At 37.0% G+C, this 13341-nt stretch overlaps 1 protein-coding gene across 1 annotated transcript in view; it reads right to left on the bottom strand.

The window, feature by feature from the left end:
• ASAH2 (N-acylsphingosine amidohydrolase 2) overlaps positions 1-13341 on the bottom strand; it is a 108649-nt gene that overhangs the window by 48428 nt on the left and 46880 nt on the right. Inside the window, exons 12-17 of the mRNA XM_065893907.1 lie at positions 10623-10738; positions 9458-9552; positions 7761-7800; positions 6880-6975; positions 4093-4188; positions 1791-1937 (exon numbers count right to left, since the gene is read on the bottom strand). Of these exons, the coding sequence (XP_065749979.1) occupies positions 1791-1937; positions 4093-4188; positions 6880-6975; positions 7761-7800; positions 9458-9552; positions 10623-10738 (590 nt within the window). The remainder of the gene's footprint in view (positions 1-1790; positions 1938-4092; positions 4189-6879; positions 6976-7760; positions 7801-9457; positions 9553-10622; positions 10739-13341) is intronic.

The following is a 13341-nucleotide window of genomic DNA, read 5'->3' as shown; positions in this document are numbered from 1 at the left end:
TGTGGGATCTGTGCCAACCCCTAGTAAATACCATCAGAATTGAACTGAATTGTAGGACATCAAATTGGTGTCCACAGAGAACTGGAGAGTTACTTGGTGGGTGGAAACCTCCACACATCTGCTGTCAGAAGTACTGAGTGGAGTGTAAAGAGAAGAAACAGAGTTCTTTTTCAAGTCCCTAAAATAACTACCAGGAAAACAGCTAAAAATATACACAGTAAAAAACCAACAGAGGAATTAAAAAAGGACACTAAAACATAAAAATAACCTAAGCATCCACCTTAAGAAATGCAAAAGAAGAGGGTGTAAGAAGAGCAAAATAAAATCAAAGCAGGCAGAAGGAAAGAAATGAAACACTAGAGCAAAAATCAGTGAAATGGAAAAACAGATAAAATCAACGGAGCTAAAAGATGGCTCTTTGAAGACATAAGTCAGCAAAATCAGGCAGAAGGAGGGGACATCATTATTGACCTTACAGAAATTAAAAGAATTATAAGGGAATATTATGAACAAGTTTATCCCAACACATTAGACAATTATATGAAATGGGAAAATTCCTAAAGACAAAGTAAACTCTTAGAAAGACACATAATTGACTCAAGAACAGAAAATCTGAATAGGCCTAAAACGAGTAAAGGAACTGAATTAGTGATTTAAAATTTTGCCATAAAAAGAAGCCCAAATTCAAATGACTTTGCTGGTAAATCTGATCCAATATTTAAGGAAGAAATAACATCAATCTTTTGCATACATTTTCAGAAAATACAAGAGGAAACACTTTCTAATCCTTTACTGAGACCAGTGTCACCCTGATACCAAGGGCAGACAAAGATGACACATGAAAAGAAGACTACAAATGCCCCTCATGGACATGAGTACAAAACTCTTTAGAAAAATGTTAGCAAACCAAATTTAACAACATGTAAAAAGTATTATATACCGTTACTAAAGGGTATTTATTTAATATCTTAAATCAACCAATACAATACACCCTATTAATAGAATAAAAACCAAAAACCACATGATCACCTCAGTAGACACAGAAAAGGATTTGAAAAACTTCAACACCTTTTCTTCATAAAAACTCTCAACAAACTAGACATGGAAGGGAATTTTTTTAACCTGATAAAGGGCATCTACAAAAATTCTAAAGAAAACATTATACTTAATGACTGAATACTTTTCCTCCTAAGATTAGAAACAAGATAAGGATGTCCAGTCTTACAACTTCTTTTCAACATTGCATTGGAGACTCTAGCCAGTGCAATAAGGAAACAATTAAAAGGCATCCACAAAGGAAATTCATAAAGGAATAAGGAAACCTGTTCTTATTCACAGATGACATACTATACATAGACATTTCTAAGGAATCCACACCAAAACTATCTATTGGAACTAATAAATGATTTAGCAAAGTTGCAAGACACAAGATCTATATCAGATAGTAGTGGTAGAAATCCTGCTTCATTTCTATGTGCTTGTCCTATCCTTGACATATCATAGACAACTTTTCTATGCTACAATGAATGGTTCCAGGACTATCCCTTTAAAAAGAAAAGGAATAATTTGAATTTTAGAAATTCAATTTTCCACAATTACCAACTGAAAAATAAATACTTCCCCATTTGCATGTTTTCAGAGCCTCTGCAGAGATAAGAACAATTTTCTAAATCATTGCTAACAGCTGGCCCGAGGCATGATTCGAGGCAGGTGGTGACATTAAGCAACATCTTTCCCCCCATCCCCACACAGTCTTCTGAAGGATCCCAAGACCTCTCTGCGAGTCTTACCACTCTGTATTTAGGGTTGGCTGGCTGCAGGACATCCCCAAAAGTTGTGCCTACAGGCGCTCTATCCACAGTATTAGGGATTAATGGGGCCATCAGGCCTTTGAAAAATGGAGGCTCTGGACCGCTGCTCAGATTGGCTACTGTATCCTAGAACAGAGAGCACTTGCTTAAGAAGCATACAATGTAGAGTCAAGACCCTTCCCCCCAGATCCCCAAAAATGCCTTCATTAAAGCAAACACATACACACTCACTTTCCCACTCCCTCTCCCTCTTCCCCTTCCCAAGAGCTAACAACTGTAACAAAATGCGAGGGGAACTCTGCTGAAATAGGAGCCTAGATGTCCGTAATTTTAACTTTTGTGACTAGAAGAAAGTGTCAGTCACAGGTAACACTTTCACTCCCCTAGGCAGTATAATCTAGAGTGTAAGCTAGGAATCATGCTCCACGAGTTTAGATTCTGGGACAGCCATTCTTTAACTGTATGACTCCGGACAGAAACACATGATAAGCCTCTGCAACATGACACTGTAATTATTCTTTTCAGGTTTAAAAAGTGTTGAGTCTCTCTTATCCAAAGTCACTACCAAGTTTTTTCCTAAATCCTTCTCTGTGCTCATTAAAGAATATAATAAATATATTTTTAATTTAAAAGTTAAGATCAGCCTGTATCATGACTGGTTTAATCTATACTTTCCACAGAATTTGCCACCTTTAATAGTGTCACCAAAATTCTAATCTCAAATTTTAAATAGTCCTCATATGGACTTGATGTACTTTAATCCTTGCTTTATATGTTTAATCTTGACAGCAGCCACATAACCTACTCATTATCATTCTCATTTTGCAAATGGGAAGATAGGCTTGCAGATACTCAGTGGGTTTTTTTTTTCAAGATCACATAGATATTCTTAGACACGTAACTGTAAAATTCTGAAACAAATTTCCACAAAATGAATCACACTTTTCTTCCTAAATATCACTATAAAATTTGATGACTCTACTTCCATGGGAAGAGCTATAAACCTGTAATTGCATGAAAGTTAAACAGTGGTTATCTCTAGAGATGGGTTAGAGGTTTATACTTTTCTGTATAATCGGAATATTCTACAAATAGTTTTAGCTTTTATGATGAAAACTAAAAATAGTTCTGTTTTTAAAAAAAGTATCAGACCTAAAATTGAAAAGAATATTATGATAAAACAATAACCTGATAATTAAAATATATCCGAAGTAAATACCTTGTACTGAAACTTCAAACACACAGTCAATAACTAATTAGATGGAGACATATGAAATTGCCCATATTTCACTATTTTGACCTACAGAAACAGCAGTTTTGCTTCAATTTAATATATCCAAGCTCTTTCTGTGAAAGGGCTTTATTGTCTTTGCTATGCCATCATTGCCTCACAGCCTTTATTGGGGCTTATGTGGTATTGTACAAGGGTCCATTTATCACATTGAAGTCCTTATCCTGCTTATTGACTAATCTTTTGACACCAGAGTGAAGCTTCATACATAAACTGTATTCCAGAGGGAAGATTTACACAAGTTGAGTTCCTTTAAGTAAACTTATTTAGGTGTACAGATTTTAGGTAGATACAATGTGTGTGTACATTCCAAGACACTGTTGCACTTTATCAAATCTAAGGCTGTATTGATTATAATAACTATTATTATTTTTGAACCACCAAGAAAGTGAAAACATGCTACTAACTATAATTGTAAGATTCCTTTGACTGGAAGATATTGAGTTGGCCAAAAAGTTTCTTCAGTTTTAGGTAAAAGTAAAAGACATTTTTCATTTTCACCAAGAACTTTATCAAACAATGTATTCATTAACTGAATGAACTTTTTGGCCAACCCAATACATCCCAATTTCAGAAATGTTATAATATGGAAAATGGGCATCTCAGAACTGATAAACCACTCAATTCAGGAAGCAACCGGAGAGAAATTGACCAAGATTAGAGAGCACTGGTTCAACTCACAATTATAGTAAGCTTGATCACTTCTCATCTCTGAACCTATTTGCTCATCTGATAAATGGGGAAAAATACCTCCATACTTCACAAGGTGACTGGGAGGATAATAGGTATGAAAAAAGTGGTCACTACCAAAAGATGTTAACTGACTCTGAATTTATTTTACCAGTTTCACTTCTTAGAGATACCTCACAGCTACAATATTTTTAAATATAAAGATTTTCAAAGAAACTGAACACTCAAAGCTAAGGTCTTTTTTGCTTCCCTCTGCATCTCCCCACCCCTGAGACACACAAACATACAATTTTTGATTACCGTAGCAATGGCCTTAGCAAGGACTCTGAAAAGCTGGATGTAAGCAGACAGAGTATGTGGTCCATAAATTGTGGATGCTGCCTCATACCGCTGAGCCTGCAGGAGAGGCAGAACAGAGTCTTATACCATTCTGCATATTTCAATCCATTTACAGAGGTGTTGCATTTTAGTGAGGGGTGATGACTGCACATCTTGCATAATCCAAACTGACATAATTCAAGACTACTTATGACAAAGGAGAGTGGGCATTTCCATTTACCAGCAAAAGTAAATGGCTCCCAACAACTACTTGTTCAAGGCAGTGAAGAATTCTCCTGGCTTATGCCATTTGGACCAACAGTCCAGTTAACCTGAAAGAGAGTAATAGCTCCTGAGTTTATGTCTATCTTAAGTACTTGTAATATAAATGTTTTCCCCCAAAGAGTACAGCAGGAGAAAAAAAATGAGGAAAAATAAGAGTCTTAGTAACTCCTGGATAAACTGGGGGGTGATGGAACTATCTGGAGAAGGACATTTAACCCATCATAGAACTATAAAATGGAAGCAAATACAACTCCTTTTACTTGAGCACCAAGGCTTTGGTTGTTCCACAGAAACCGCCAGTTCATCAAATCTAACCTGGAACTCATCACTCCAAATATATCAGCTTTCCCTGCAACATTCTTCATCTCAGTGAAGGCCATCCTTCCAGTCTCCCATGCCAGGATCATCTTGCAGTCAGCTTAGACCCCTCTCTCTCCTTCATCCTATATCCTATAAGTCTCCAAGTCATCATTACTTAACATCTCTTGAATTTTTTCATTTTCCTCTTTCTTTACTGCTTTACCTTGGTCAAACCCTTAGCTCTCACCCAGATCATAACTACAGCTTCTTAATCAGTTCTCTGCCTCTACACTTGTCCTTCCAATTCATTTCCTACACTGCCAGCCTAGTGAGCTTTCTAAATTACAGATTTCAACAGAGCATTCTTTCCTCTAAATTCTACTGCAGTTCCCCCAAAATCTTCCTTATTGAATCAAAGCTCTGAGGCACAGCATAAAAGACTCTCCATCGATCTAACCCTTGCCTCGCACTCTAGCCCCTGTCTCACTGCCGTCATCATGCTAATTCCATGGTACTCAACTAATTATGGCCCCTTAAATATACTAAGTCTGCCCCTCTGGACCTTTGTGTATGTAGCTCCCTCAATATGGAACACCCTCCCTAACTTTTATTTGCTTAATTAGTCCTTACTCATTCTCAATAACTTGGACAAATTCTACATCTTCGTGAAAATCTGCCAGTCCCCAACTTCAAATACCCAGTCTAAACCGGTGCTCTTTCTCTTCGTTTTCACAACACCTTGTGCATCCCTTTCACAGAAGTGTAATCACCTGCTTTCTTCTATGTCTTTTACTGGCCCATAAATTCTAGTGGTCTTGAGGGCAAGGCACTGTTATGCCCAGATAGTGGCTAGTACAGTATCTCTCACAAAACATATCTGTTGACCGAATAAGTTAATTAATTAATTAATTAATACTAATCTTTTCATGTCCCTAACCAGGAGACAAGCTAGTAGGGGTTCCTAACTTTACTTGCGCCTTGGACTACTTTGGCAGTCTGCTGAGGCCTATGGACCCCTTTCAGAGCAACATTTCTAAACACATAAAATAAAATACATGGATTGACAAAGGAAACCCATTCAACTGAAATCAAACAATAATAAACCAATTTTGCAATAGAGGAATGTTTGTGCTTCTGTATGATGCTACTGAGTAACAAGACCTAGTAGCAGATCTAATAACTACTGTGATTTTAAAATAGCAATGAGAGTAAAAGGTATTTCCAGATGTGCAGTAACTATTTGTGATATGAAAAATATTCATGGTTCCTATTGGTGACAAAAGTCAGAGGTACAGCTAATATTCTGTCATTTGTTGCTTACATTCATAATTGAAAGAGATGCTAAAAGACAGTTACAGATAAATGAAAAAGTGGATACGTGAAAACTTATTCACACCTAAGTTTACCCCAGTTAAGAACCTTTATTCAACAGAATTTCCTAGAAGGCAGGGACCCTTCAGTAAAGTCAACAGAGGGCAGCAGGGCAGACTCTACTGCTGGAATTACTGAGTATTTGTCAAGGGGTAGCCTGTGTGCCACAGTATGGATTGCCAAGTTATACCTGCAGATGTATTAGAAACCATTAATTGTGGAACTCTACACCGTTTTCACGTTTTTAACTACTGTTGTTTAAAAGTACTTGGGCTACTTTCTGTACTATTTGTAAACAAAAACGCATTACCAGGCAGCAGCCTCCCTAATTTTTTTGAGGCTCTGTTTCTTAATCTGTATCACGGATATAATAATACCCTACTTCAGTCAGGGCTAATTGTGAGGATTATGTAAGATCACATTTGCAAGCTGCTTAGGCAGTGCACTCAATAAACAGAAGCTATCAATGGGAGTTTTCCCCAGGTTCTACAGAAGTTTAAGGCACCAGAAGTATTAAGGATAGAGTTAGGAATGTTGTATGCCATAACCCAGGCTTATTATCAGTGCCCCCGACACAGTAATTTATTTCAGGGAAAGTGGAAGTCAGTGAGACTAGAATTTTGACCTGAACTTGGAAATGGTCAACCTAGAACTCCCAAATACAACCTCTGGCTTATCATTCTCTTACCAGCCCTAAAACAAAATCACCTCTCAAAAACACGATTGAGGAAGTCCACAAAGAAATTCTGCATTTGACGCAATAGTCTTGACCAGGGTATAATTCATTTAAATGATGAGAACTTTTAATTTTACCTGGTATTCTTCATAGGTGGTAATGTAGTGTGTATATACATTGCATAGACCCGAAATAACAACAGTCATATTCAGCATCCCATAAGTTGCAAATTCCTAGGGGGAAAGGGAGAGTGCAATAAAATTACTCTTCATCTTATAGTGTATTATCATCCTACTTATACTTAACATACAATTATAAATATGAATCATTAGTGTAAGGTAACTATCTTAATATTTTTCCTAATGATCAAAACTGCCTAGGAGTACAGGAGTATCTAAGGATCCCTTAGGAAAACTTAAAGCCATAACTCTGCACTATAGTTGGGCAAGTCAATGGATCTCCAAACATCTTAACGATTGCATTTGCAGATGCAGAATCTTATTACCAAAATACAGATATTTTATCAATTTCCAAAAAAGTATAATGGGAACATATTAGCTAACCACAGGAGTTATTTCCAGCTCCAAATAATAAAACATTTGTTGATTATGTCATCTTAGAACCATTTACAATACTTTCTGAATGTAAAGAAAATCACAAATATAAATAAAATACAGCATTTTTAACATGTGTTAGATTTCTATTTACACAGGACTATAAGATACTAATGTACTTGGGGTCATTTACTACTGAATCCATAAAACCATTATCCATTTTTAAATTATTCGTATATAAATACAAATGAAATATTTTAATCTTACTGTAGTTCTCTTATATTTTTTAAGTTTGTTCTTATGCCATTAATATTTCATTTTCACCTCCAGCCGTTATTTTCAAGATGTGTAAAACTGTCGTCATCTTCGCAAAGAATAATTTAAAAGGTGCCAGATCACAGGGAATTCTTTTCTCTTTTCTAAATAAAAATGCGTATGGATATTTTATTCCGTTTTTAATTTACCTCTTGAACTGCCTCCCGAAGTCTTCGTCCAGACATGGTCCTGAGTCAAGAAAACAGAATTATCAGAGTGTTTTCCTATTCAGAATGTACACAAGGTACACAGAAAGACTTGTAGCGAAGGCCAAAATGTTAGCCTGGCTAACAATAATAAAGTGTATAGAAACAATGAAAGTTAAAGTTGAGCTTTTTTCCTCACTGCCCTATCTTCAAAACAAATCCTAAAGTGAAAACAGACAACTTGAAGGAGGAAAACAGAATCAATGAATATCACTGGCAAAAGATCCCAATCACTTTCCATTCACTGAGTCAACAATAGGTTGCATTCTATTTAATAACAGCTGAGGCAAGTAGAGAGTGTACTGTTCCTGCCTACAAAGAACTTACTATTTCATTCATTCATTTAATCCTTCAGTAAAATATTGGACACCTACCACATACCAGACTCACTTCAAACTGCTAAGGATTCAACAGTATGGAGCTGACATTCTAGGGAGGGAAGATGGTCAACAAGCAAATAAAAAAGTGAGATGACAGTAAGTGCTATGGAGAGTATAAAGTAGGATAAGGATGAAAGAGAATGGTGGTGGTCATTGTGGGGATGGTGGTGTTTGTGCTGATGCTGTAGTGATGTGGTGGTGGTAGGAGTGGTGGGGGGGTAAAGACAATGTTATATCATGTAAGCAAGACTGGCATCTCTGTTAGAGTTTTGAGCAGAGAATTGAAGGAATAAAAGACTTGGCCATGGGGATAAATGGAGGGTAAGTGTTTCAGGCGGAAGGAACTGTAAATTCAAAAGCCCTAAAATAGAAGCGTGCTTGGTAGTCTGGGAACGGCACTGAAGCCAAGGTGGCTGCAGCAGGGGTGATCAAGGGGGAGTGGTATGAAATCAGATCAGAGAGCTGGCTGAAGAGAGGATCACATAGGGCCCTGTCGGATATTATAAGCATTTGAGAATTTCTCTGGAGAGTTAGAAGCCACTGAAAGGTTTTGAGTAGTGACATGATTTGACTTATGCTTTACAGGGATTACTCTGGCTATAATGTTGAGGAAAGACTATAGAGGAGTGAGGGAGAAGCAGGAAGGTGAGACAGGAGGTTATTGCAGTAAAATCCACGGGAGAGATAATGGTGGCTTAGACCCAGGTTGGGGCTGGGGGGTGGGGAGGGGAAGAATGATGGAAACTGTTGAATAGAACATACAGACTTTGCTGAAGGATTGAAAGCAGGGAAAATTGAAAAAGAGAGAATTCAGGGATGACTCTAAGATTTAGGGCCTGAGCAATGAAAAGATAAAAAATTGCTACTTACTAAGATAGGAAATATGGCATAAGGAGCGGATTTAAAATATGTTTCCATGCTTCTAATACCTAAATTGATTGTTTCACGACCCTATGTTTTAATATTATTTAAAGTCTTTCTACTGACATAATAAATCACTGCATAATTTTATTGGAATGATAACTTTTCAAATTTTTCTGTTTACTTCAAGTTACCCACTAGTAACAGGCAGAGAGAGATTTATTCTTCAGAGGCCCCACCAAAAGAGGGTGGGAATATTTGTCACCGTCACCAAACATAGCACAGTAGGATACAAAGGAGTCAGTACAGAATTATCTGCCCATGATAAGAAGTGATCCCAACAGAAACACATCCACAACAGTTACATGTGTAACTACAAAAAGAAAAACAGGAACTTACGTAAACTCCCCAGGGATGGCAGTGATGGCCAAGAACCCAAGAGTAATAATCTGAACATCAACTATATCTGGGTGCCAGGGATGAGGTTTTGACAGCTAAGAACCAAAAGCATGAAAACTGTGTTAAGAATATTATTTTTTCTATCGTCAAGAGACTGACGCTGCTCATAGAAGTTCCTTTATTAAAGGATTTTAAATGTTTCCAGCTGTTTTGGGGTGTCTTATCCTAATATCATATTTCTTTTCTAATTCATGTAGTATTAAATATTCTATCTATTCAATAGTAATAAGATGTAAATATTATATACCAGTGTCCCATTAACCTGGACTTATTTTCTCATCAATGAAGTTTCTAGTGGATTTGTCATTGTGGCATCACAATGTGTAATAGATAACCAAGTGTTCTCCTATATTACCATGGTGACTATCCTTATACAAGATGAATAAGAAACTACCATCATTTGGAATAGCTTAAGTTAGTGATTTCTTTTTACTTTAAATCTTCAGTTACCAAGTCTTGCCTTACTTTTTAGGTTTTCTCCAAGAGAATCTATCCTTTATCATATTCAGATTAGTAGAATCTTTCCCTCTATTCCTTTGTTTCCTCGCTTTCTTCTTCCTGGAGAATTTTAATTAAATATTAGAAAAAAACTCTATTTAAAAATTTTTTCTACATCAAAAATCCGTAATAATATGATGAATGAATGAATGAATTCATATTCACTGTATGAATATGAAAATCCATGTTCCAAAGAGTATTTAAAGAATATTGCTTTACTTAATAATGTTGCCTGAGTTGTGAGAAAATAACCTGAGATGTTTTTCTCTGCAAAGAATTCTGTGTTCATTCCTATCCTGGAGTCAACATAAACAAATCCTGAATAAGAAAAATGTTAATCTTATTCTTCCTTTTCCACTGTTCTAATTGCTTCATTTATTTACTATAGATGTAAAACTCTAAGTCAGTGTATTTAATAATCATAACCCTTATTTCTTAGAGTTACACTTATAGCATCCATATTTTTTAATATTAAAAATTTGATATGGGAACATCTGAATAACACACAGATCTACTATTCAACACAGAGCTACTATTCATATCTGATAATTCATAAATGTAAAATTAACGATATACTAATTTCACCATGATAATCAAAATGTATTACCTCTCCAGTATGAAGAAGGATTGGCTTTGGTTTTTGGCATTCTTTGATTTCTTCAGATGGCTTGCCCAGGTACTGATCCCGAATACTGTCCCAAAGTGGATCCCCTACTGTTGTCCCTATTAGGAATGTTATGATTAATAAGATTCCAACCCTCTGAAAAATATCATCATTTTGACAAATGTTGTACAACAATGCTTTTAGGACTTTGAGAGATTTTATCGAGGTTGTTGTTCAATGATTCCAAACAGTTGCATAATAGAAGAGGCAAGATTTCCTGTACATCCTAAAGTAGGAGCCATTGTTTAATTAGACCTCAGTGTGGTTGACAGAATAAAAGAATATATATGTTCTACAACCTTAATTTTTTTTATTGCTCTTTCTCAACCATTTTGCAAATAAAAAATATGATATAATTAAATGTAGGTCTATGAACTGAATCACCTTTTTCTTATTTTGAAAACTATAAAAAAAACACCTCCAACGTGAAGTACCAGTTGTTTGACTTGTGGTCTCTAAAGACCCACTCTTGAATCTCCACTTAATTATGTACACACACACACACACACACACACACACGAGCAATAAAAACAACCATCAAGCGTAACACCCATAATCTGGGGAAAAGCTATGTTAACTACAAAACCTAAGAACATAGAATCTATAATCCATTAGGAAAATATAACAACTATGAACATATATGAACCTAATAACAGAGTACAAAAATACATGAAACAAAACTGACAGAAATGAAGGGAGAAACAATCAACAATAATAGTTGGAACTTCAATAACTCACTTTCAATAACAGATGGAACAACGAGTGAGAAGACCAATAGGGAAGTATAAAATTTGAACAGCACTAGAAGCCAACTAGACCTAACAGATACTAACAAAGGACTCCATCCAACAACAGCATAATATATATTCTTCTCAAGTGCATATGGAACATTATCTAAAATAGACCATATGCTGGCCATAAAACAAACCTCAATAAATGTTTTAAAGTATAAATAATACAAAGTATGTTTTCAACCACAATGTAATGAAATTAGAAATAAATAACAGAAGAAAATTTGATAAACTCACAAATATGTGGAAATTGATCAACATGATTATGAATAATGGTCAAAAAAGAAATCAAAAGAAAATATAAAAACAGTTTCGGATTAATGCAAATGAAGACACAGTATATCAAAACGTATAGAATGCAGTGAAAGCAGTTCTCGTAGGGAAATTGATAGCTTTAAATGCCCTTATAAAGAAAGGAGATGACCTCAGCAAGATACCAAAGTAGGAGATATCAGCTTTCATCCCCCCACAGAATACAATAATTAGCTATCCACAAAAGAAAATAGCTCTGGGAGGGCTCAAGAGTCCAACTAAAAACCTACAGCAACACAGTGGAGCAAAACACAGAATAACCACATGAAAAGGATCACTGGGAAGGCTGGCTTATCTGAGACATCTCAAGATGGCTAAGAAAGAAGGGCAGAAGATATCAGTACCAGCCACATAATAGGTGCCAACATTTGCTGCAGTGGCCTGCTCTGTGGAAGACCCTGGAAACCCTTGCCACTGAGAACCTGAACAGCCTCTGCAACAGACTCTCTACAGCTTTCATGAAAGAGGACCCTGTTTGTCAGTGCAAACCCCAGAAGACTGCTCCACAGAGACAACAGCAGCTTGTATGACTGAGGTAACCAATGATGGATTACCATGGATCACTGAAGAGCGATGTGATGCTGTACCTCCCTCATGAGAAGCTTCTGTTCCACTGCCCTGGAGTCAGGGCTGTCAGTCCCCCACCCCCAAACCCATACATGACCCTGACCCCAGAGCCATGGGTGTTCCATGTACACCCATGTTTCAGACCCCAACTTTGTGACCACTCTGTGTTTTCCTGGGCTCCAAACCCCAGACCTGCAGCTGCCCTGCAAGTACCTGTTCTAGGCCCCAGCTCCATGGCTGCTCCACATGTGCCCATACCTCAGGCACAGAGCTGTTGGTGAGCCAGTGCCCTGGACCCTGGAGGCATGGTTGCTCCACAAGCACCCAAGCTCCAGATCTCAGGTATGTCACTGTTCCATGAATGCGACATATCAGACATCAGTGCCACCACCACTGTGAATGTACCTGAAGCCAAACATAGCACCCAAAGTGATGCCCTTGGCCATGACATCCTCCAAGGGAGAAAAGGATGTCAGGATGTTCCCAGAAGACTTCACCACTGAAGATCACAACAGCACTCACAGCAGCTGCAGATACCCTTAGTACTGGCCTTTGAGGACGCATGCAACCTTCACCAATGATGACCTCAGCTGACAGAGCTGCATGGAGACTATGCCACTTGGGCTGCCCTGGAGCTGGAACAACCACAGTCACCCAATGTCTCTGCAGCCACCCAAAGGTGAAGGCCTTTCCCCACCAAAACCATTCTGTAAAGTCTGGAAGAGGTGACTGATCCATCAAATGCACAGACAAATGTAATTCTATGAGAGACAACAAAAATCAAGGAAACATGACATCACAAAAGGAATACAATAATTTTCCAATAACTGACCCGAAGAATTGGAGATCTAGAAATTGTCAAAGAAGAACTCAAAATAATTGTGTCAAAGAAGTTCAGCAAGCTACAAGAGAACAAATATATACAACTTAACAAAATCAAGAAAATAATTATGAACAAAATGAGAGTTCAACAGAAAGGCAGAACCATAAAA

The sequence above is a fragment of the Phocoena phocoena genome, chromosome 16, assembly GCF_963924675.1.
Source record: "Phocoena phocoena chromosome 16, mPhoPho1.1, whole genome shotgun sequence".
Classification (NCBI taxonomy): Eukaryota; Metazoa; Chordata; class Mammalia; order Artiodactyla; family Phocoenidae; genus Phocoena; species Phocoena phocoena.
This window is presented reverse-complemented; position numbering and strand designations above follow the sequence as displayed.